General features: G+C 43.6%; 5 protein-coding genes across 6 annotated transcripts; 4 read left to right on the top strand and 1 right to left on the bottom strand.

Moving 5' to 3' along the window:
- Positions 1-311: 311 nt before the first annotated feature.
- On the bottom strand, positions 312-4,941 carry mkrn2 (makorin, ring finger protein, 2). 2 transcript variants are annotated; one of them, XM_029502209.1, is made up of 10 exons: positions 4,844-4,941; positions 4,083-4,211; positions 3,845-3,990; positions 3,534-3,656; positions 3,239-3,417; positions 2,520-2,585; positions 2,302-2,450; positions 2,027-2,137; positions 1,528-1,672; positions 312-1,431 (listed from the first exon to the last, which is right to left on the bottom strand). In XM_029502209.1, the coding sequence occupies exons 1-10, from the start codon at positions 4,867-4,869 to the stop codon at positions 1,273-1,275; spliced, it is 1,233 nt and encodes a 410-aa protein (XP_029358069.1). In that variant the 5' UTR covers positions 4,870-4,941; the 3' UTR covers positions 312-1,272. The 2 variants fall into 2 exon arrangements, with proteins under 2 accessions (XP_029358069.1, XP_029358070.1); XM_029502210.1 differs by having other exon boundaries at positions 3,239-3,414.
- Positions 4,942-5,328: 387 nt separating this feature from the next.
- Positions 5,329-7,299, top strand: mkrn2os.1 (MKRN2 opposite strand, tandem duplicate 1). Its single transcript, XM_029502948.1, has 4 exons — positions 5,329-5,559; positions 5,867-5,913; positions 6,304-6,472; positions 6,621-7,299. The coding sequence occupies exons 1-4, from the start codon at positions 5,348-5,350 to the stop codon at positions 6,838-6,840; spliced, it is 648 nt and encodes a 215-aa protein (XP_029358808.1). The 5' UTR covers positions 5,329-5,347; the 3' UTR covers positions 6,841-7,299.
- A 701-nt stretch (positions 7,300-8,000) lies between these two features.
- mkrn2os.2 (MKRN2 opposite strand, tandem duplicate 2) lies at positions 8,001-9,517 on the top strand. The gene is made up of 4 exons (XM_029502702.1): positions 8,001-8,206; positions 8,347-8,396; positions 8,934-9,102; positions 9,289-9,517. Exons 1-4 carry the CDS (start codon positions 8,004-8,006, stop codon positions 9,515-9,517), a joined length of 651 nt encoding a protein of 216 aa, XP_029358562.1. The 5' UTR covers positions 8,001-8,003.
- Positions 9,518-10,276: 759 nt separating this feature from the next.
- Positions 10,277-14,078, top strand: tsen2 (TSEN2 tRNA splicing endonuclease subunit). The gene is made up of 12 exons (XM_029502466.1): positions 10,277-10,621; positions 11,528-11,594; positions 11,687-11,726; positions 11,809-12,066; positions 12,155-12,320; positions 12,413-12,487; positions 12,705-12,755; positions 12,849-12,993; positions 13,266-13,302; positions 13,392-13,503; positions 13,583-13,672; positions 13,926-14,078. The coding sequence occupies exons 1-12, from the start codon at positions 10,451-10,453 to the stop codon at positions 13,983-13,985; spliced, it is 1,272 nt and encodes a 423-aa protein (XP_029358326.1). The 5' UTR covers positions 10,277-10,450; the 3' UTR covers positions 13,986-14,078.
- A 1,794-nt stretch (positions 14,079-15,872) lies between these two features.
- On the top strand, positions 15,873-23,859 carry LOC115044031 (RNA-binding protein 39-like). The gene is given in 15 exon segments (XM_029502859.1): positions 15,873-15,923; positions 19,307-19,356; positions 20,319-20,472; positions 20,474-20,502; positions 20,878-20,931; positions 21,225-21,342; positions 21,525-21,677; positions 21,794-21,937; positions 22,026-22,091; positions 22,489-22,693; positions 22,774-22,860; positions 23,074-23,197; positions 23,346-23,451; positions 23,593-23,671; positions 23,756-23,859. Coding segments are annotated over 15 exon segments (1,524 nt in total).
- The last annotated feature ends 561 nt before the right edge of the window (positions 23,860-24,420 follow it).

Genomic DNA, 24,420 nt, shown 5'->3' with positions numbered 1-24,420 from the left:
TGTTTCAGTTCTCAGAGGAATTTCTGCAGAAAATTGTCAACTTTTCTTTTCTCATAATCAGCTACACTGATTTGTCCCAAATTTTGTTCTCAACATTTACAGTCTTTTTTCAATTGAGGCATAAATTTTTAGCGATAGATGATTGAAATGGAAAAGGTTAATTTTTTTTTATCTAATTTATATTTCTAAATATTTTAGATTCAGATGTTTAATAAAACAAAAAAAGTGTTGAGCTGAAGTATCGTATTAAATGTTCTTTATTGAGGATGTGAAATCAGTGTTTGTCTTTTCAACCTCAGACGTGTCACAAAAACTATTCAGATTTTTAATGACATTCCAGACTTTAAGCCAAAAACAACCAAAAAAAAAATTAAAATTACAATAGGTCAATTAATATGTCCTATGGAGCTGATTCTTTTTCAGTACATCTACTGAATTGTGACAAATCTCTTCCTCACTGCAACCTACGATCAATTCAGGAGCGTGTCACTCTACAATTATCAAACTATGCAAAATCAAAGCACATCGATATCTCCACAAGTCTTGAGACAAATGCTACCAAACCTGACACATTATCTAGATGGCAGATATCAAGTGTTTGAAATGGTGTTTGGATCCATTAACAGCGAGTCTGCAGCAACATTCAGTGTTATCACTACTTTATGCACGACGTCCTCTATTTCGCCAAATTTTCAAACTTCATTGTATTTGACAACACACTCGATGGATCGCCAACATGTTGATTCTTTTTTATTTTAACAGCCAAAAGAAATCATAATTCCTCAGCTCTGCACATGTGATGTCAGGTCAGGAGATGTGTGGAAAGTCTCTCTCCACAGTGGCACAGTCAGTAAATCAGGTTCTTCGAGGGTTTAGGTTCGATTCCCTGGTGGCCAAAGCCCTACGTTCAAATATGTAGCACAGGATGTCTACATATTCACATTCTGTGTGAACTCCAGTCATTACAGCTTACTGAATTTTTTTTTTTTTGTTTGTTTGTTGTTGTTTTTTTTTTTTTTACACAGGAATTACATGGGTTGTTTTGTGAAAAATTAACACAACACCACCAGGTGACATCACACTTACTCTGTATTTACTTATTTACACCATAAATAAAATATTAATATTATATGAATGGTCAGTTACTAAACATGATAATCAAAGTGAAACGGAGCTGCAGAGTTATCACATGATTTAATATTTGACCCATAAATGTGGCTCTCAGTCTTAAAACCCATAGTCGAAGGTGTTGCCGGTTTTCCTGGAGTGGTCTTATGTGAGCGAGGTCTCCGGCCCTTCGTGGCTTGGACCAGACATCTGCATGAAGAGTTCCCTCAGCTCCGCCATGTCGTCATCGAGGGCCGGCAGGGGCGGGACGGACCGCTGCTCGCGCTCCTCGATGAAGTCCCAAAGACGAACGTTGTTCATGAACTGAAAGACACAAAGAAACAAAAACTGAGTCAAGCACGAGATCCCGAACCGCCTAGCTGATGGTTCTCAATTGGAATGGCAGCTGCGGTTTCTCACCCGGACGTTCCCCTCGGAGCTCAGCTGTTTCCGTGGCCGGTCCGGCTCTGCTCGGGTTCCGTCTGGGAAGGCGTGAAGATACAAACACTTCCCTCCAAACGGACACGAACCGCGACCCTGGTCGAAGTACTTGCAGGCCTTCTTACTGCAGACACAGACAGGAAACAACACTGACCTACTACTTCAGATCTGAGGTCAGGAAGACAAAAGGCCCTTCACTAAAAGATTCATTAAAACTGCACAACAGCATCTTTATATCCCTGAAAATATAATGTGCAAGAAAAAATTACAAAAAGGGGAATAATATAAAGTTTGTACTATAAAACCTGGAGCCAAACAACTGGGCTTTAAATGTTAAATCATGCCTGTTCTGATATAAAAATTTCAATTTAGATACCTATCGTTGTAAAAAGGACAATCTAGTGAATAAGAGTCATTCTCTGAAGAACAGTCTGTAAAATCTGAAGGTTTTAAATTGTGGCAGATTCAGGAAGCTCACCTGACTCCAGACTTGAAGAGGTCTATGAGGTGGTCCTTGTCCTCCTGATTCTCCACCCAGTAAACTGAGGGGATGACAAACTCTGAGACAACCCGACACTCTGGACACGACCTGAGACAAAGAGACACTTCATCAGACAAACGGAGACTGTGTCCCAGGACAAACTTCACATATGCTGTCCCAGCGTCACAGGCTAGCAGAACCTGTCCTGGACAGGAGAGCTCACATCACCAAATGTGTCCAGACACAGACCATGTCCTGGACTCAGGTCTTACTTAATGATGGTGTTGCTGAAGGTTCTGGTGCAGCGCCACTTTCGGATGCAGGCCAGACAGAAGGTGTGACAGCAGGACGACAGGATGCCAAACCTGCGGTCTGATGGGTTCGCCTTCTGCACCACCACCTCCATACAGATGGAACACACCTGTACATCAACAACAGCCGTCACTCTTACTGTCACCATAACAACCATTGAGTGAGCAAATGAACCCACCTTGTCCTCGCTGAGCTGGGCCGCAAACGCCTTCTCCATGTCGGCCTCGAAGGCTGCCAGGCACATCTGAAGACAGAGACGGAGAATATCAGTGCTGTCCAACCCACTGGCAGCCATTTTGCCCCCTCCCTTCCTTCTTTATGTTCAGGTGGTTTTCATTTTAGTTGCAAGACCTTTACAACATGTCATCTTTCACTGCTTATTGTTTTATTTATATTGTTCCACGACATTAAATAAAATACTGTCTCTGCTCTGTCACTGCCTGACAAGCCAAGTTGCAACTCTTCATTGATTAAAGTCATTTGAGCGATGTTCATCCAGTTTTCGCCTCGAGATGAGGGGCAGTCACTCTGAGTCTCATAACATCAGGATCAATGTGGTTCTGATAAAAATGGAGTGTGGACCTTTCACCTGCAGGTTTAGAGGATGACTCACTGTTTGTAGTGGTAGTGTTGTAGTAGTGGTGTAGTGTAGTTGCTTTTGTTGTTTTTTTGTTGTTGTTGTTTGTTTATTTGATGATTATTTGCTTTTTTTCCAAATAACTGGTTGAAATAAAACAGGAAACCTGATATGTGTCCTCTGGGCTTCCATACTTTCCCACACAATTTATTTACTCCTTCTTCATTCCTTTTGAATTCACAACTCTAACATTTGAGCAAATAAATGAAGAACAACTGCTCCTTTTCTTTGAATATGTTCAATCAAATCATCATGCTCACCTTCTCGTGTGCTTTTCTCTGCTCGGGGTCGTGGGGGTGGAGAACCTGCAGCCCGCACACCTCACACATATCGCCATGGAGATACGTACAGTTGTCTTCATAGAAGCAGTGTCCAGTAGCAGCGTAGGGACACAGCAGGGGGAGGTTCTGGGAGGTCCCACCCACCGGGGGAAGTGCTACTGAGAGGACAAGTGAAAATGTAAAACAATCCTACAAGAATGCCTTGTCACGTGTCAATGGTCAACATCATGAAAGGCTATCAACCAATCAGAAGCAAGTGTGCTGCATGTCCAACCTTGTTCCTGCGCCGAAGCCTCCAGACCCGTCCTGATGGCGTCCACATACGTCTGAGGAGCTGCAGCTGTTGTGACGTCTGACCACAAACTGTCTGCTGGAGCTCCAAACATCCTGTCGACACCTACACAATGGAGAGAGAGAGAGAAACAGGGAGACAGACAGATTGGTCAGAGGTCAGACAGCTGCCTTTAGTTTTGATTTAATACGATTATTGTTTCATTGTGGATGTGGATTGTTTTCATATTCAAGTCTGTGGACCGTAAAGGAGGCGGAGAAGCATCTGTCATCAATCTGCGGTGTTTTAGTCACCTCTGTCTCTGAGAACAAGGTTCTTCTTCCCTCCACCTCGAACTGGAGGTCCAAGTCCAGCTCCCCCTCCGCTCGCCTGATCCTCCGACGCTCCTCCCCCTCCCCCTCCACCCCCACCTCTGGATGGAGGTTTGATGTGATCGTACCTACACACAAGTCGAACACGGAAGAAGAAATGTAGCTGTTCCGCTGTCGTCTGACGACATGACTGGATGTTACCCATCAGGTGAGTGTTTACCTGCAGCGTTCTCCGTATGCGCACATTCCTCTCTGGTAGAACTTGCAGATGGTGGAGGGTTTGCTGTTGTTCGGGTCGTGGGAGAAGAGGCAGCGGCTTCCCTCTCTGCACACGCCGTGGAGGAAGTACCTGAAAGACACAGGGCAGCACAGGAAGTGGCATCACACCGTCCCTGTCCACAGAAAAGCCTCCTGCACTGTCATAGAACAGCAGAAAAGGTGGAAGAGTTTGTTTGTTTTTATTTGTTTGTTAATTAACTTACAGGTTACCATAGCAACATCACTGGTCCTTTTGACCTCCAAAGCCTGATCAGGGACTCTTAATCAGGTCAAGGAGCATTTTAACTTTCCAAAAGACCTTTTCACCTCTTCAAGGACTTCTCTTCCACTTAAACGAGCCCTCTCAACTTCTCAAAGACTTTTTATTGTTTATTAACCTCAAGGCCTCATCCCTTCGACACAAACATGCCCAGCTGACTGTATCTGACCGCACAAAACAGCAGAAATTCACGCGGAAGGAGCAAAATCCGCCCGCTGTTTGGTTAAAAAAACGGAAAATAAAAGCTTAACAGAAGAGCAGAGAGGCTGAAGGAGAGTCCGAACCAGTTCGACTCAGCGTGAACTTCCACACAAGCTAATGTGCTAAAAACATTAGCACGATGCTAACGCGCCTCCGTCGACTTCCGGGTCGGAAAACCGGCCGAACCCCCCAAAACCGACATCGAAGAGGCGGACAGCTGACGGACGGCCGGCTCGACTCACCTGCAGGTCACCTGTTTGGTGCTCATCTTCCCCGCCGAGATTCAGCGACGACGGCTGCTTCAGAGATGCCACTTCGGTGTCCCGGTCAAACAGCTCCGACCGAGCGCAGCAGCCGCAGCAGGAAGGTTCCTATAGGCGGGAAGAACAAGAAGTGAAAGAATGAATGAAATTGATCAATCAACAAATAAATAGGTAGATTAAAAATACACAGACATATTTATTGATTGATTGATAGATTTTACATTTTTACATTTTTTATTTTTATTTTTTTTGTTTGTTTTTATACTTCTTTATTTATTTATGTCCACTAAGTCAAATTCCGTGTTTTCCTTGGCCAATAAATCTGATTCTTCCTCAGGTGGTTTCTTTGTTAAAGGTACAGATAAAATAGTAGTAATAATAAGGATTCAGGAAGTGATTCAAAGCGTCTGTCTTCGACGTCACGGCTGCAGTGGTGGCTCCGCCCCCACCTGTCCGCAGGTGCACTTCCGGTCCGGAGGGCTCATGGAGACGGGAGACTTGGTGCGGTTCCGACACTGCGGCAGGACCGTCTACACGCTGGGCAGTCCGGCCGGACTGTGGTGTCCGGCGTGCGGCCTGGCGGTGCGGCTCGGCCTGATGGAGGCTCCGGTTCGGATCCGGATCCCGCTCCGGGACGGACACCGAACTGCCTGCTGCTTCCTCATCACGTCCCGGTTCGGAGCGGCCGGATTCAGGTACACAAGACTCGGGTTGGACTCAATAAAACTGTTAAATCCTCCATCCGGTGCTCAGTAACATCCTTCATCATGAGTTACTTTATTTTATTCTGAATTTCCTGTTAATAGACATCAATTTTGGGTTCTGATGATTTAAATTCACCTGTTTATGACTCATTTATATTATTTTTGTTATTGTTTGTGCTACATCATCTGACACCAGGGTGAAGATAATATGATCATATTTCATGAATCTTTTTATTTTTTATTTTTTTTACGAACATCACTATCTTTAAAAACTTCATTCAGATATTTGTGTCCACAGTGAAGAAAATGAGTCTGAGCTTCATGTTGGCATCTCCAATTCTAAAGGTGAGGTTATTTTATTTATTAATCTTTTTAGTTTTCTTATGAAATTCATTATATATTTTTTAAATTACAAAATTTACCAGTTAAATATATTTTACCAAATTCATTTTGTTTAATCTATTTAGTTGTGCTTAACATTTAACTTAATTTTAGCCTACTTGTTTAATTTTCCTTTTGTTGATTTAATTAAATGCTTAGTTTAGTTTAGTAGTCAATAATTTTATTGTTTTACTTAATTAAATTTGTATTCAATATTAATTTGTATTTGGGTTACTTAAAGTTATTATATTTTCTATTTAAATTTTATTTGATTTTAAGGTTTTGTCAGGTGAATGAATATAAACCTTTCTTTTTAATTGTCGGTAATCTGTTTCATTTTGTATGTTGTTGCAGGTGTGGTTTTTAATTATACAGAGTCAGGGATTCGGTGTCAGCAGCAGGGATGGGAGCAGAGCATCGTTATCCCTCTGGTTGCCCCGAGCAACGACAGCCTCAGTTTCAGGATGTTGTGGGACGAACAGCTGGAGACGTACAGTCGTCTGAACACCTGGACGGCAGCCAGGTAGGACCTATTTCTCTCTGACAATGATGAAGACCCGTTAACTTTTGTAAATTGATCGATCGGGGTTGGTTTTTATTTAATCACCTGGTCGGCGGGTGAAGTAGCGGCAGTAGTTTTTTATTTTCTCTCTCTCTCTCTCTCTCTGCAGGTTTCAGGAGCAGAGGGAGTTTGGGTCGTGTTGCTACGGTTTCGCTTTGAGTTTCATCAACCATGTGATGAAGGAGGAGGGCAAGCAGCCAATCAGCAGAGAGCGTTTCACCTCTCAGTACATCCTGCCCAGGACAGAGGCGACCTCCAGGTATCTCTCGGTATACCAGCACGTCTGTCAGCACGGACACTACATGACTGGAGACGGAGATGGTCCGTGAACTACACCAGATCATCTTCTCTGTGGATTCTGTTGTGCTCTGATGGCACTAAACTACTCAGCGATTTTGTCTATTTCCTAGAACACTCATTTCTACCAAGGTCCTTGAATGATTTGATGTTCTTGCTGGAAATGCTCAAGTCTCCCATGCTCCATGAAGTATCTGTCTGGCTGGTGGATTTGCTAGAAACTCTCTGAGACTCCTCTGGATTCCAGATATTTTACTTTATTTATACTATCCAGATTGTTTCAGTCATTTTACTTTAAACCTAGAAGGAAACAAAAAAATTCAAATGTTCATCTCTTTTGAGAAAATATTTATTTTGATGATAAATCTACTGGTAGTACCGGGCTTTATAAACATGTACAGTTGTGTAGCATGGAGATGTTTCAGCAGGACATTACAGTCCAAAAATGTGAGGTCAGAATATGTCATGTTTATTAAGTCTGAAGGCTGAAAAACAAAAACAAAAATTAACAACATTTGAGTTGAATAAATAAGTCAATTAATTTTGCTTTTCCTCTTTTTTTTTTTTTTTATTTATTTATTTTGCTTATCCATTTGTGCTTTGTTGTTGTGATATCGACACGCACGAGCTGACAGATCAGATCTCACACACAAACACGCAGTTTGATAGGTGAGATGGAAAAAGTGTTGACCTACATTCATCCTGTCTGCTGCACCAATCAGATCACAGCTTTTATTTCAGAAGCTCAGTTTTACATTCCTTCTGTTCCGAAACCCGAATCAGACGGAGTAAAACGAATCTGCATTCATCCTCTTCAGATGATGATCTCGTTTCCTGTCAGACTGACACGGACACCTACTTGGCTGATAAACACCAGTTTCCATGACGACGTGAGAAACATGGCCTGGAAGTCACCTGCTGAGACTAAAGCAGCAATAGGTGAGCCGGTTCACATGACCATCTGTCTGACAGCAGCTACAACCTGATAGGCTGGAGGCAGGTTGATGAGGTCATCTGATAGGCTGTAACCTGGCGACCAGGTGTGTCACAGAGGAGGAAAGAAGAAGAAGAGGAGGATGAAACAGAAGTCACATAGAGAGGAGCAGAAACACTGAGAAGGAGAAGAGGGAGGAGGGAAAGGGAGAAGTTAAAAAAAAAAAAAAAAGGAATTAAGGAGGAAGAGGAGTGAGAAGTGATGGAGCGCAGTGTGATCCGGTTGAGTCACTGTCAGAAGGAGATCTTCTGCTTCTCGGTGCCGGAGGATTGTCCGAGCTGTGGGGAGGAGCTGAGGGGGAACAGACTGCAGGAGGCGCCGGTCAGCCTTCCCTCCCCATTCACCAACGGACACAAGAGCTCCTGCTGCCTGCTGGTCGCGCCTGCACACGACAACCAGGCCAGGTAAATGCACACGTATCTACACTCAGCTCAGTTTATTAGGAACACCTACAACCAACTCTCCTCAGTTAAGGCTCTACTGATTGGGTGGTGCAGTCTGTCACTGCTGTCTAAGCAGTGTGTGTCCTGTTTTTTCTTTTCAGAGAGTTTGATGGGACCTCAGATCTGCACACAGGCATCTCCAACACTAAAGGTAGGACCCTGAGGTCATGAGACAGGGGTCAAAGGTCAGACTGGGTCTGATTTCTTCTCTTATTTCAGTTCTAAGGACCAACTGGTCCGCATCCAGAGATCAGTCTGATCCCCTTTAAAATATGATCTAATCCAACAACAGTACTCCTTCAATCTCGTGTACAGATGGCCCAGTACATCAGAAAGAAAACAAATAAACATCTTGTGGTATTTTGGTCAACATCTTCGACTGCGATCTGTTTCTGCAACTTCATCGATCTCCTCCTTTGTGTGATTCTATCAACAAGGAAACATTTAATTAACATAAAATTTATTTAATAAACCAGTCTCTAGTCATTAGATGTGTTTAAATCAGCATTAAAAGGAATGTAATTTCTTCAAATGAAAAGTCAGCAGAAATGTGGGTCAATCAGTCCGTGACGGTTCACAGATGTTAAATTCCTTCACTTGATTAAATCGCTGCAGCCTCAGTGATCTGACACCGACTGTTTATTGCGTGTTTAAAATCAGGACATCGTGAAATCCTTTGTGTGTGCAGGAGTTGTGTATAACTACACTCGGGGTGGGGTCCACAGAGATCAGACTGGGTGGGAGCGCTGTGTCAGTGTCCCTCTGGTCCGACCCGACACGTTCCACCTGCTGGCTCAGTGGGACCAGTACCTGGACCACTTCTCTGAGGGGCCCATGTGGGACCCTGCGTGGCACAGGTACACCTGCCCAGATACAGGCTGCAACACATTTCGCACAAAACATCAACAAAAACTTATACACCCCTTTACCTGTTTCTCTCTCATTCTGTTTTTGTCCCACCATCTCTCACTCTCTCTGTCAATCTGTCTCTGTTCCCCTGTCTCTCATCTAACCACCTGTCTCTCTCTGTTTCTTTGTCTCAGGTTCGATGATGAACACCAAAACTGCTTCACCTACTGCCTCCGCTTTATTAACAGCGTCCTGGCGGTGGAGGGGCGGAGCTCTCTGAGCAGAGAGGCCTTCACCCACAGCTTCATCCTGCCAAGGATGAGGAGGGTCTCCAAATATACCACACTGTACGAGCACATCCAGAGACATCAGTACTACATGGTGGACAGACAGGAAGAGAAACAAGAGGACAGAGCACTCTGATTTTGACAAAACATCATGAGATTGTTCACCTGCTGAGTCGACACTTTAGATTAACTTCACTGCAGGATTCAACTGTTTCTTCTTTAAATTCTTTTACTTACATATTTTGTGCATTTTAACGTCATAAACACAGTGACATGAACTGTAAACTATCTGTGCATTATGTGTGTAAATGCTCCATGTGTACTGAATGCATTCTTTATTTTTATTGTGTTATCATGTCTGTCTTAGTCTGACAGCTTTTAATTAATAAATAATAAATTTATAAACACTGTCATCACTGTCAATAAAAAATGTCCTCTCTAGACAATCAGTCAGTTGTGTTTCCTCTCTCTTGTCCAGTTGTTGTTGTGGTATCAGTTGTCATTGCTGCACAAATGGCATTATGTCCTGAATGTAACCTCTTGTTGTTGTTTTAAATGCTAATGAGAAAAAAAAAGATTCAGCTTCATTAAAGTCTTAACGTTGTGTTTCTGTGTGTTTTTGTCTCTGGATATCACACCACTTTTGTTTTTAGGTGTCCAGGTTTGAAAAAACATTCTCTGCGTCTTCTCAACAGCGTTAACACACTTTGTTGTGTTATTTACGTGGTTAAAACTTAAAAACAACATATTTTGAAGTTAAAACGTTGAAATCAGCTGTGATCTGGTTTTACTGTTCTGATCTGACTTTACTAACCTGCAGTAGGAACTGAGAGACTGGTCCGGCTGTTCCACCCGGACACTGATTCTGAGACACCGCAGCGTCCGGCAGCAAAACAAAGCCGGCCGGAAAGTTAGAACTGTATGAAACCGAACTGGATCCGGACTTTATCGGGCCAACAAGCTAACAGGCGACCTGGTCCGCCGGAGGAGAAGCTAACAGGCTAACAGCTCAGTCCGCATCCGGATCAGAGCCACAGAAGGCCCGAACCGGTCCGACCCGGTCCTCAACATGCAGGCGGAGTTTCGGGCTCCCCGGCGGAGGAACCGGGTCTATGAGCAGTACGAGGCTCCGCTGCCGGTGAGCCGGATCCCGGAGGACAGGAGCCACTTCCGAGCGGAGATCATCAACCAGCACGTGGTGGTCTGTCATCCGGATCACATCCAGAAGATTCACAACCAGGTCTGAGCTAATCCGAATCACCTGAAACCGGGTCTGAGTTAATCCGAATCACTTGAAACCGGGTCTGAGTTAATCCGAGTCACCTGAAACCGGGTCTGGGTTAATCCGAGTCACCTGAAACCGGGTCTGAGTTAATCCGAGTCACCTGAAACCGGGTCTGAGTTAATCCGAGTCACCTGAAACCGAGTCTGGGTTAATCCGAGTCACCTGAAACCGGGTCTGAGTTAATCCGAGTCACCTGAAACCGAGTCTGAGTTAATCCGAGTCACCTGAAACCGAGTCTGAGTTAATCCGAGTCACCTGAAACCGAGTCTGAGTTAATCCGAATCACCTGAAACTAAGTTTGAATGAAATCACTTGGCTTGAGTGCAGATATGAATCAAATCACATTACTTAAAATTAGGTGTTAGTTAATCCACATTTCCAAGTTTGACTTAAACCACCTTTAAAAAAAAACCCACATCACCTAGAAAAAGAAACTGTTTTGCAGGTAAGTTCATTTGTGACAAAGTTCTGAAGTCATAAAAAAAAAAAAGTTTTCTAACCAATAAAACCAGGCTAATGATGTAATTTTAACAATCCTGATAAAAGAAACAACGACAGTAATTACACAGTGAAAGTGAAGTAAAGTAAACTGACTGAAATGGTCATTAATGATCATGGGGATAATTTTTCCAATAAGAAGTTTTCAGAATCTATGCTATTTTCACCTTTAAAGGATTCTGTAGAAATGGTGATGTGGTTATTCCTGCGATCTGATTGGTCACCGCCATCATCAGAACCCTGAAAGACAGTTACACCACAAGGCCTTCAGGCCTCAGATCAGAGGTTTGAGTTAATCTACATGTATTTATGAAATTATATCAAGTTTTATGTTTTCAAAACGAGCAGATTTTGTTGTTTCAGGGCTATTTTGGAAAAGGTGTCCTGTCCAGAGCGAGACCAGACCACAGCATCTCCAACAAATGGGAACGTGAGTGTACACCCACGCAGTGACATCATCGTCATCATCAGGTCCAATCAGTGCTGTTGGCTGAAGTGTTCTGGCTCCTGTTTCTGTTACAGAACACGAAAGTTTGTTTCTGCCCGTCATCTCACAGTCCAGGTTGGTGACATCACATCCTTTCTGCTCACATGACGACTGCATGTCTGTTCACGTGATGATGTCATTTCCCCGACGCCTCCAGGTACAAGGAGCTGCTCAGGTGGGCAGGCGCAGCTCTGTCCTCTCAGGGATTGGATGATGACGCTGTCAGTCAAACTCTGCACAGACTCTCTCAGCCTGTAGAGATGGAGGAAGTGAAGCGGGAGGTGGAAGGGGAAGAGAATGGACAGGGAGGGAATCGAGGGCAGGAGGAGGGACTGGGACCAGAGGACATCGTCTCTTCACACAAGAGACCTAAGCGGTGCTCGGAGGTCGAGCCGGAGGCCAAGAGAAGCTGCAGGTGGGTTATCCACCAGACTCCCTTCAAGTGTCCGTATATAAACTACGTGACACTAAACCCAGCTGTCATCCTTATTTTCACATCTCAGGCCGGACCTGGAAGACCTAACCCACGATCACAGCTCGGATCAGGACTCAGACTCTGACCCTGATCCAGATCCTGACCCTGACCTTGTCTCTGACCCCAGCTCAGACTCTGATCCTGAGATGGAGACTTTGGTTCCAGGTCCTGGTTATGTCCTAGTAGACAGTGAGGTTAGTCGTCATCTGAATACAGATCTGTTCTCACCACCGGGCTCTGGTTGTGGTTGGTGCTGAGATTCAGTTGTGTTGTTGTGCGTCTGCAGGTTGGCGAGGGGGTCAGGGAGGTCAGACGGACTCCGTTCTCGCTGTTAGAGTACCTGCAGCTCAGTCTGGAAGAGGTAACTCACCAACACTGCAGCTGAAGGCTGACCCTTCAAGTCCACCAGTCAAAATGTGATCATGTCATAGTAACACCTTTATCTGGATCTCAGGCGTATGATGAAAAACTAGTCGAAAGAAATCTGAGGTTCTTAGAATAAGACACCACCCGTGAGGTTTTAATGTCATCTGCGTAACATGGGCTCGAATCAGTTTTTAGTCTGTCTGCATCTACAGGCTTTCTTTCTGGTCTATGGTCTGGGCTGCCTGTCTGTCTACCTTGACAAGGTAACTATCCGTCCGCCTCCACCTGATATCAACGATGGTTCCATCATACCTCTTTAAATGACCTCACTGTCGCCTTTGTGCTGTGATTGTCAGGAGCCCCTGTCAGTTATCCAGCTGTGGAGGACGTTCCAGACCATGCATCCCAACTTTGTCAGCTCCTACGCGGCCTATCATCATTTCCGCAGCAGGGGATGGGTCCCCAAAGGTGGCAGCGGGGCCAAGTATGGCGTTGACCTCAGTAAGACAAACACACATGCAAATAGATTGAAATACCTTTTGAGTCTGTGTAGAATTCTGCAGTGCATTCAGATTTAACATGGCAATTAATCTTAATCATCATTAGTTTGTTGTATTTGAGGGTTTTCTTTTGTTTGTTTTAGATATTTATATATATATGTATATGTGGTGGGATTGTTAGCAGACAGTAGAGAAACAGTTTTGAATTGAAACTTGTTTCAATATCAACATCAAATTCTATGATGAAGTGTAACTTTACTTTTGTGTTTTCAGTGTTGTACAGGAAAGGCCCAGCTTTTTACCACGCCAGGTAACACACACACACACACGCATACAATATACAACGCATGCGAAATTAACTTATGTCTCACTGAATATGTCCATCACCTCTTACTGTAGTTACTCAGTGGTAATTGAGCGGGTTGACGAGACATTCAGAGGCTCTGCCTTGCGTCCCTTTACGTGGCGCTCTCTGGCAGCTCTTAGCCGCATCACTGCTAACGTCTCCAAGGTAGCAACTGTTTGGGTCTCATCAGATCTTCGCTGTACTTTTTATTTCTCCCTCAACATTTACCATATTTGTTTCACAGGAGTTGATGATGTGTTACGTCATTTATCCAGTCGACCTATCACAGTCTGAGCTTGACTCACCTGAGTGTCTGAGCAGACTGAAGGTTCAGGTAAGATATTTAACCAAGATGTTCAAATATCAGAGGAACAGAAAACCTGATCTGATGTGCTGATTAATGAATACCTTCAATAATTTACTGATTATCAATTCATTTTCTTTGCTTGATTAGTCATTTATGCATGAGAATGACTGCAGGTACATTTTTTAAACAAGTTAATACTCTGCAATGATAGATAACATGAAAACATGTTTTTGATAAAACAAAAGAGGCATTAATGTAAAGATTTATCTTTTTTGTGCAGGAAATGATTGTTAGCAGATGGGTTTCCTCCAAAGAGCGAACTGAGCAGGACGACATCTAGTTGGTGGACCGAACAAACTGATGCTGTGACTTTGTGAAAATAAATTGAGACTTCATAAAGAGACAAATGATGCAAAAACCTAAAATGTGAGCAGTTGGGGTTTTTTTTTTTTGGAGGGGGGGGCGGGGTTGATTGTTTGTTTGTTTGCTTCAAATATGGTGCTAATAGTTTTTTCTATTAAAAAGAAATTTCAGAAATGTTGTTGTGTTTGTGAGTGCACGCAACTATCAAGGCAAGTCTTCGCGATGCATTTTTTCTTGGAATCATAAATGTCATAAAGTCATGTGCCAAACTGTTGACGATATGATGCAATATTCCACTTCACATCTTGAAACCTTTGACCTCCTGGTGGCCTGAAAGGACAAGTGAGAGGACAACTCTCAATCTGCGAGGATCCCTCCATCATTTTTGATAGCAAAGGGTGACAGCGGTTCTTTTTTATGCTACAGTGAAGAACTGGTGGACTATACACTATATATATATATATATATATATATATATTATTTTGAGACTTTGATTAAGTCATTCTTTTAGAAGAAAAAAATCGATTTTAAACCTACACAAAAATGTTTTGTTTTTTTTTAACTAAGTGCTCCAGGACCCTCATTTTGACACAGGGCACATCTGATATATCTCTCTTAAAATAATGAATGCATTCTCACAATATTCAAACTTTTATTTCGCCCAATTATAAATTTACTCTCATAAAATCACGACTTTTTTCAGAAAATAACGACTTCACTCACAAAATTACGAATTTATTCCTTATCATTTCATGTTTACTCTCCCAAGATGATGGAATTTTCACTGTAATATGACTTTTTTTCTTGTTTTATCGCAGCTTTATTCTGATAAATGTCACACTGAAATAGTCTTTTCACTCTGAGCGCTGCTATATTTTGATCTCGCGGTTGTGAAGTCTCGCGAGAACAACCGTGCTCGCTATTTTGCGCCATTAACGGCCGAATAGCGTCGCACGGACCACCGACCGGGAGAGCGACTCTCAACCGGACAACGACCGCCCGTTTTCCGTTTACCGCCCCGGAGCCGCCGTTCAGCTAGGTAAAAAAAAAAAAACCGTGGCTGCCGGTAATTATCACTACCTCGGGGGGCTAAGAGCGGTGACACACCGGGCTTACGCGGCGGGAGGCCTGCTCACCTCAGGCTAGCTGCTAACGCGTTAGCCTCAGGAGGCCTCAGGTGTGTCTCACCGGAATTCGAACCGGCTGAGGTCACCGACATACCGGACACGGTTAACCGGGGCTTCACGGTCACTCTCCGGCTGTCGGTTGGTCTGTTTAGCCGCGTGGCTAAAGGGTTAGCCGGTGTGAGGCTGTTCAGGTCACAGGAGGAAAGTTAACTGTGGAGACGGAGAATGAATCACAACCAACTTCCTGTCAGACGGAGCTCCTCGGCTCACCTTCCTAACTCCTGTCCATAACAAAACCTGGGGCTCGCTGGTTCAGTCAGACTCTGGGAACTTACTGCTACAATCTCGATCATGTGATTAGAAGTGTTTTACAAAGAATAAATCATACATCCAGGTAGATGATTACTTTTGAGCTGATTGATTAATTGGCTGTTTGTTTCTCGGTGGGCGGAGCTGCAGAGATCGACAGAAAATGTAGTTACTGATTGAATTGATAATCAGTGAACCCCCAAACTGATCCCGATCAGATGCTTGTCAGTCATACATGGTTTTAAAGTTAGGCTTGGATTGGACATCAGAAACAGCAATCTAAACGCATAACTCACATTTTCACAGGTTTTTCACATAAACCAATTACTCCAGATAATATAAAGCCCCAACTGTAAACATGTAGTTTATTTAAATTGTCAGTGATGGACACTAAAGCACCTTGTATCTGTCTGTAGATAAGCAGCAGTATGGCAGATGACCTGGACATCGAGGCGATGCTGGAGGCGCCGTACAGGAAGGTGAGACTCTGTCTGTCCTCTCGTAACTGAGACTCTCAGCTGGACTCTACTGCTCCTCACACAGCCGCTGACTGTAACCGCCATACTAACTGAATCAGAGCTGCGTGAAGACGCTTTACAGTGCACCACTTTAAAGAGTAAAAGCAAAGTGAGGACATGTTCAAAGATATATGAATTTATCCAAAAAAAATATCTGTGAATGTTACTGAAAAGACAAAAAAAAAACAAAACACAACTCCAGTATTTTGTGTTGGCTACACTTGTTAACTTTGAAGGTGGGTTCAGGATTTTAAAAAAAAAAAAAAAGCTAAATCAAGTAGCATTTCTCAGAAGGGTTATAACGTCTTGTGAATGCCATAGTCCTTGAAGCTCTCAGCAAGATTCGCAGTAAACAGCCATTAATGCTAACGCTGGCTATGATGCAATAGCACAACTTCAATAGCTGCTTTAAAATGGCACCATTTCTCCTTAATACACTTGGGTATAGTTTTTCAGGTACTGGGCAGGTAGGTTGTTCCAGCATCTTGGGGAACTTGTCACAGTTCTTATGTGGGTTTAGTCTGTCTCTTCATGTGATCCCAGACTGACTCCGTAAGATTGAGATCAGGGCTCTGTGGAGGCCAGACCATCTGTTGCAGGACTCCTTGTTCTTCGTGGCTCTGAAGGTCGTTCTTTATAACTCTGGCTGTGTGTTTGGGCTCGTTGTCCTGCTGCAGAATGAATCTGGGGCTGATCAGAGACCTCCTGATGGGACTGTTGACGGAGAGCAATCTAAACTTCTAAAGTGCCTAAAATCCTTCCATAGTCCTATAGGTAATAGCTAGGTCACCCGTATCTGATTCTTTCAGGTCGATTCTTTAGACTGCAGAGTGTCACTCAGTTTCAGCTTTAACATGTGAGTATAACACTCACACGTTAACCATGTTTGATTTCAGGATTACAAAAATTCACAGACAGACATCTATTGAGGGAGCTTTAGTATCAACCAAGAACACAACACTGATTGATTTTGTTTAGCTCTCCAACTTCAGCATTCTGACCAAAAATTATCTGTACCTGAAGACCTCTGGATGTGAGCTGGGCTGAAATACTTTTCAGAGGTGATGCTGAAGAGGTATATAGCAAAATTCAGAGGTGCACACACCTGCAGTCTGGGAGCAGAACTCAGATTTCACAGCTGTTACTTTAAAAAAAAAGTTTCATTTTTAAAACCAAGTAATGATTTTTAAACCGTTTAATCAAATCCTGAACTATGTTGTTGAATTAATATGTTTTAATCTTTAATCTCTAATCTTAAAATTCCCTTCTGCACTTTTTGATTAAAGGACTCAAGTGATTTGTTGATCAGCACACCATTGACATGCTGAAACCGGTTTTAAAGCAAAAATTGACACAGTGTTTGGACCTAATAGCTCTAAATTTATCTTCAGTGAAATCTTCTGCTCACTCACAGCTGGTTTGTACGTTCTGTCTCTGTTTGCTTCCTCTGAACTGGTATGTGGAGTCTCTGAGCAGTAGAGTCTGGCTGACGATGATGATGATATGATGATGTTGACAATGATAATGATGATGGCGTTCCTTCACAGACTGTCATGAATAAATGCCCATCTATCTCTCTTTGTAGACTTGCCTAACGATTTCTCACCTCTACTCCCCTGAATGCCAGTGTGATCTGTCACAAACATGAAGGTAGTAAAAAGCCCCCATCATGCATTGCTGTACTGTGGTCCCCATGGTAACATGACTGTAGTCCCCTTGGTAACTGCAAACTATCACCTGGTTTTGGCCCAACTACCCCGAGGAGGAGCAGCTGTGGATTCTGGGAGATGAATTTTTAGAACAGGGAGCAGCAGGATCATTGGAAAGGAGACACCACACCGGATCACTGGCAGTGTCAAAATTAGCCTTTAGCTTAGCATAACCACCATTCTGCATCTTGACTCTGTGCTGTGAGTTGGGACTCAGAATGGTACTGGTGGGTGGGGTTTAGCAAGGTGAATGGCAGGTGAGTTGAGTATGAAGATTGAGATAAAGATGTGATGTTGGTCTCTGCCTTCAGTGCTCATGAAGTCAGAGTGGAGCGTCACCTTTAATTTTAGGAGTTGCACAGGAAGTTTAAAAGTGTGAGGTTACTTTAGTTTGACATAGGTAACAAACATCACACAGGTGTGTTTGACATGCTTCAGTCCATTCTACCACTATCTAATATTTAACGTTAGTTCTGATCCTTTTTCATGACAATAGTTTCCTTCCTTTCAGGCTGCTTGTTTCCACACAATCAAACCTCATCTTGCTTGTCCAAAGTCTTTCATTCTCTATCAGTGGGTTAACACACAATTCTGGTTTGTCTCAGGTCTGAGAGTCAACTTCAGGTTGTGTCTCTGTAAGCAGAGAAACAAGTCTTTATCTACGGATGAAGATGGGAGAGTTTCTGTTAAACACCCTCTGTGTAGACAATACTTTACAATAAGTACATTTCTATAGGAAATGTATTATATATAGAAAAACGGCCTACATTACGTGACTGCATCCTACCTCATCCACATCACATCCAATCAAAAATCTGCATGTTAATACTATGACTGTCTTAGCTGGCCCTCATGTTAGTGTCTGTAATTAAGATAGACTTGGTTTTAAAATGTTGTCACCTTACAGTTTTGCTGCAACTGTTGATGCGACTCTTCGCACATTACCTAAATTTCTATGTTTCACATCGCCTAGAAAAGAAACAGAGACCTGCTAACAAACAACAGATGTTACATATAGTTGCATATACATCACAAATCGGGACTTTAGTGTGGACAAATGAAATTTGTTATTTCATCTGTGCGGCCACGTGGAAAGAAGGAAATGAGTATAAACAGTGTGCTGTAATGTTAGAGGACTGAAACATGCCGAACTGACAGGTGTGTCAGGTGAGCAGGTGAGGGACTATCTGAGGTTTAGTGTGGAGGGTGTGTCCTTGGTTCTGGTTTTGGGCTGAGTTGAGTGACTAAGACTCCTGTCTGCTTCAGGGCCCTTCAGAGGAGTCCCAGCACCCAAAACCAGCACAGCATCCACACGGCTGAAGAAGAGCTGGACTGTGGAGTGTCTGTCTGCTGCGGGAGCTCCAGCCAGGCTGCAGCCACACCCAACCCCCACCCCAAACCCCCCCCCCCACACACACACACACAGAGCTCAGGCTGCAGCCTGGGACTGACTGACTGACCTGGACTGACCTCTGACACCCCAACGGCCAAATCCCTTCCCCTCACAGAACAGCCTGTTTGAATGTGACGTATTAAATTGTGTATTCTCTCTTGCCCCCTTTCCCTCCTCCCCCCTCTCTGACACCTGAATATTGCATCTGCCTCCTCATGCTGTTCTCTGTCGACCCCCGATAGGAGGACACCAAGGCCCTGAGCCCCAATGGACAGGAGGAGCGCAACAAGAGGTAGCACCAGCTGTCTCTCTGTTCATCTCTGCCTGTCCATTTTTCTTTTTCTTTCTGTTAATCTGATAACTTGGCTGTAAACCTTTGTCTACCTGTCAGTCTCCTCCTGTCTTTTTATGATGCACATTTGTATGATTACTTGTACATTTACTTATCTGCCGTGTCATTCTCATTTATTGTTTATGTCGAACTGATGTTTTCATGTTGTTGTTTTGTGTGTCCAATTTTGTGTTTTCTTTCTCTGGCTATGTAGTCATTTGTGCAGAATAGACAAGGGTGAGATTAACTATTGGATGAAAATGCAAATGTCACCTCAGAGCCTTCATGTAATTGCAACCATGTAATGGATTTTATTTTGTATTTACATATCCGCCATCATTTCCCTGTTAATGGTGTTTTCATCTTACCTGAAATTTTCAAGCACAGTGACAATGGAATCACCATGGTGATGGTTTACGGATGCATGTGATGAATTGATCATAAGAGATTATAATAAATAATATATAATAATACTTCCAGGTGTGTTAGAGAGCTTCATAGGTTTGACACCATCTAAAACAGTTTTTGTCCTTGTCACTAGCATATTCAATATGTGGTGGAGCAGATAGAAGCATCAAATCACCTTAAAAACAACATCTTATTTTGTCAAAATGCAATTTTCTTGCTTCTGTTATTTCCAGCATAAAAACTTGTTTGGACCAATATGTTAATATGTGTAGCAACCATGTTAAAAATGTTTGTCGCAGAGTTTTATGTCTGAGCCCAAATCGGTGCATCCCAACCAACCATTGTATGAGAGACCCCTGTCAGTGCAGGGACTCGTGTGTGAGACCCCTGTTGGTATGATGCGACACAGCTTCTGTGATTTCTGTCCCCTCCCCACTGAACAGGCCTCTTAGTTTTAGATCTGAGGTAGGAGTCGCAGCGGGCCGTGCTGTAATGGGCTGCTCTGTGTTTGACAGGAAGAAGCGGAGTCGCAGCCGCAGCCGCGACAAGAAACGCAGCAGGAGTCGAGACAGGAAAAGAAGCCGCAGTCGAGAGCGAAAACGCAGCCGCAGCAGAGACAGAAGAAGAAGTCGCAGTCGTAGCCGAGAGCGCAGACGCAGCCGAGAGAGGGGGGGGGCGATACAGAGACCACCACAAACAGTGAGTTACTCTGCCCGTAGACAACACAATAATATACTGCACTCAGGATCACTAACATTATCAGTAATTACAAATCTATTTTTATTCTTCGTCAAAGTCCAGTAAGAATGAAGCCAATTCCCTGCTGGAGGGGCTTTGTTGCTCTACCTTCTTCAACAACCCTCCAAAGGTTGGGGACAAATATAGCTCAGTCAGCTCAGTTCTCATCTTTATGATCATTGGGTCACATAGTCTATTCAGTTCACTGACAATTAGAGGAAGAGTAAACTAATCGGCTTAAATTAAAATGTTAATTTGGTTAGTTCATTTGTAGAACGTTAAGATAGAAATGAAGTAAAGATTCTCATTGGAAACACCCCATCTGTCTGTCTGCAGCCGTCGGCGGACGAGAAGTAAGAGTCCCCTCAGGAAGGAGAAGAGTCCAATCAGGTGAGGGAGTTTATGACAGCATGAATCAGTGAAATATTGAGGCAATATTTATGTACCGCTGTTCTTTTGTTTTTGTTGTTGATGATGATGATGCTGGTCCAGGTTGGTATGGTTCTCAATTCACGGTGTACATCTCATAACAATTTTAGGGATCACGGTTTTCAGTTCATGACATTCTCATTTTCCAGACTTTTACAAATGTTCTTTTCATTGGTAAAAACAGTTAACCATGTGATGTTTTACTTGTGCTGTTGTATCCCTGATGAAGATGATGTTGATGATGTCGTGTGCAGGCAGCCAATAGATAACCTGACCCCGGAGGAGCGAGATGCTCGGACGGTGTTCTGTATGCAGCTGGCAGCCAGGATACGGCCTCGAGACCTGGAGGATTTCTTCTCTGCTGTGGGGAAGGTAAAGAATTTACAAATCCCCAAATAGAAAAATAAAAAACAAAAACGCCAGCTGATATTCAACACTTTCACTTGGAAGAATGACTGAAACAATTATCAGCCTGATTGCTGAAGCGGTGTTTTGTCCTGAGAAGGTACTGGCGATTGTGATGGCACTGGAAGGTTTCTGTGATCCCTCTGCAGGTCCGGGACGTGAGGATGATCTCCGACAGGAACTCCCGCAGGTCAAAGGGTATCGCCTACATCGAGTTTGTGGAGGCAAACTCGGTTCCTCTGGCCATTGGACTGACGGGCCAAAGGCTGCTGGGAGTTCCCATCATCGTACAGGCCTCCCAGGTACAAACACTCTTCTTTTGTTCAGAGATGATCAGACAGCCTGCGTCACTACACTATATCCTTACTGTACAAATAATTCATTAATGTTTTTGTATAAATCATTTAAATGTTTTCAGGCGGAGAAGAACCGAGCAGCAGCAGCAGCAGCAGCGAACAGCCTACAGAAGGGAAATACAGGACCGATGAGGCTCTACGTCGGCTCTCTGCACTTTAACATCACAGAGGAGATGCTGAGAGGAATCTTTGAACCGTTTGGACGGGTTGGCCTCAACAGTATATTCAACCACACGTATGAATGTGTGTGGAAAAACAATGCATGTCTGACTTCTGGTTTCTGTTTTTTCTCAGATCGAGAGTATCCAGCTGATGATGGACAGCGAGACTGGACGATCTAAAGGCTATGGGTTCATAACTGTGAGTTCTTTACCCTCACCATTAGGGCCCTGATTGGTTTATTAATTGGTCTTGTTATTTTCTCATTAAGACTTGGATGACCAGTCTCATGAGTTACAATATGTAAAATGTTGTAATAGTAAATAAAAAAAGTAACTGTAATGTAATCATTTAAAAGATGTGTGAAATAGCTCTTTACTGTAGTCGTACATTTTGTCATTATCAAGCCCACATTGACCTTTGTGTCATGGATTTTATTTTATTTTTTTATTTTTTTATTTTTTTGTACATCTGGTTTTACCTTTTAGTCTACACAAAAAAAAAGTCCATTGTTTCTTATTCTCACCATGTACTTTTTTTTTTTTTTTTTTACCTTCAGCTCGGAGAAGCATAACTCGTTTCATTTCCGGTTTGTTAGTTCGCAGATGCAGAATGTGCTAAGAAAGCTCTGGAGCAGCTGAACGGCTTCGAGCTGGCAGGCCGTCCCATGAAGGTGGGTCATGTGACGGAGCGAACAGACACCTCTACAGCTTCCTCTTTCCTCGACAGTGACGAGCTGGAGCGGACCGGCATTGACCTGGGAACCACCGGCCGACTTCAGCTGATGGCCCGACTTGCCGAAGGTTGGAATCCTTTCAACGTCCGTCTTGAGCCTCCAGCTGATTCCAAAGACTGGACTGATTGTGTTTGTGTGTTCGTGCAGGTACGGGTCTACAGATCCCTCCTGCTGCTCAGCAGGCTCTCCAGATGAGTGGAGCCATCGCTATCGGTGCCATGGCTGCAGTGTCAGGTACACTCATCATCTTCATCCAGAAGCACGGAGCACAGACAGCGTAATGGTACCATCGTGGTCTCATCTGCATGTTTGATTTCCTATTTCCTGTAGTGGTTAGGGTTACCTGCTCAGTCACACAACGCCCCTCACTTTGCTGCTTCACAAAATTGTGGGTATATTCAGATAATTGGTGTGTGTGTTAATTTTCTCTGTACTCGTGTGTTTCAGCGGCCATGAATCCAGCCATGAATCCAGCTCTCAATATGAACATGAACTCTGCAGCTCTGAATCTTCCTTCCCAGCCGCTCGCCACACACTGCTTCCAACTTTCCAACATGTTCAACCCCAACAGGTACACACGCCAGTCTGCCTGTCCCATGTGCCGAGAAGCAGCATTAGCATTGATGCATTTAAACTCTAATTTATTTCATGAACTAGAATCAGTCTCACTTCAGCACAGTGTGTTTGTGTCCTCTAATTCAATGTCCTGTGTGTCTCAGCGAGGAGGCTCCTGGTTGGGAGATGGATATCCAGCATGATGTCATAGAGGAGTGTAACAAACATGGCGGCGTCGTTCACATCTACGTCGACAAAAACTCTCCTGAGGTACACTTGACCTTTGACCTCTGACCAACAGAATAGCTCATGACTCGAATCATCTCAGGTCATGTGTACATTTGATGTAGAGCAGAAATGATTATTGATCTACTGACCTGTCAGTTTGACTCCTGACCTATTTGTTTCCAGGGAAACGTCTATGTCAAGTGTCCATCGATCCCGGCCGCCATGGCCGCTGTAAACGCCCTGCATGGAAGATACTTTGCTGGTAAGACTTCTTGTCACGTGACATCAATGCTCTGTTCTGTGGACCAATCACAGAGCAGATCTGACGTCCCACCTGTCCTTCCAGGTAAGATGATCACAGCAGCGTACGTCCCCCTGCCAACCTACCACAACCTGTTCCCGGAGTCAGCCACTGCCACACTGCTGTTGGCCCCGCCTCCACGGCGGTGAGCCGCCAATAATACTGCCCTCTGATTGGACACTGGACATTAGAGCCGCCCTTTCTTTTATATCCTCCTCTCCTATTAGTCAACAGAGATGAGTCAGATCAGAGGATGCTGTTTTTTGTTTGTTTGGTTTTTGTTTTAGTTTTTTTTTTCTACCCCACCCCCCCCTCTGATTATGCAATGATTGAGCTCCGTGAGCTGTGAGGACGCTGGTCGGTGATGAAGACGAAAATGGTATCAGCTGTTTGGTATTTAACTGTTTTTCTAATGAAGATTTCATTTTGTAAAAATGTTGATTAAATTTTATTTTCAAGTCATTCACATGTGTCTTCTTCTGCCGACAGGAACTTTATTTAAATGTAATAAACAATTAGATACGTTTCCCATCAGCCCTTTGGGTTTCCCATCGACTGTGGTCACTCAGAATACTTGATTCCGATTGGCTGCTTTACCTCAGAGGAACCCAAAAACCTGCAATATTTATTTATCAGATTCCACTGATTTACCTGATTTTAATTAGTGTTTTCTCTTCATTTAATCATTGGAGGCTGAAAATCACAGTTCT

Source organism: Echeneis naucrates, chromosome 5 (genome assembly GCF_900963305.1).
Source record: "Echeneis naucrates chromosome 5, fEcheNa1.1, whole genome shotgun sequence".
Classification (NCBI taxonomy): domain Eukaryota; kingdom Metazoa; phylum Chordata; class Actinopteri; order Carangiformes; family Echeneidae; genus Echeneis; species Echeneis naucrates.
Note: the sequence above shows the minus strand (reverse complement) of the source record. Positions and strands in the feature narration are given on the sequence as shown.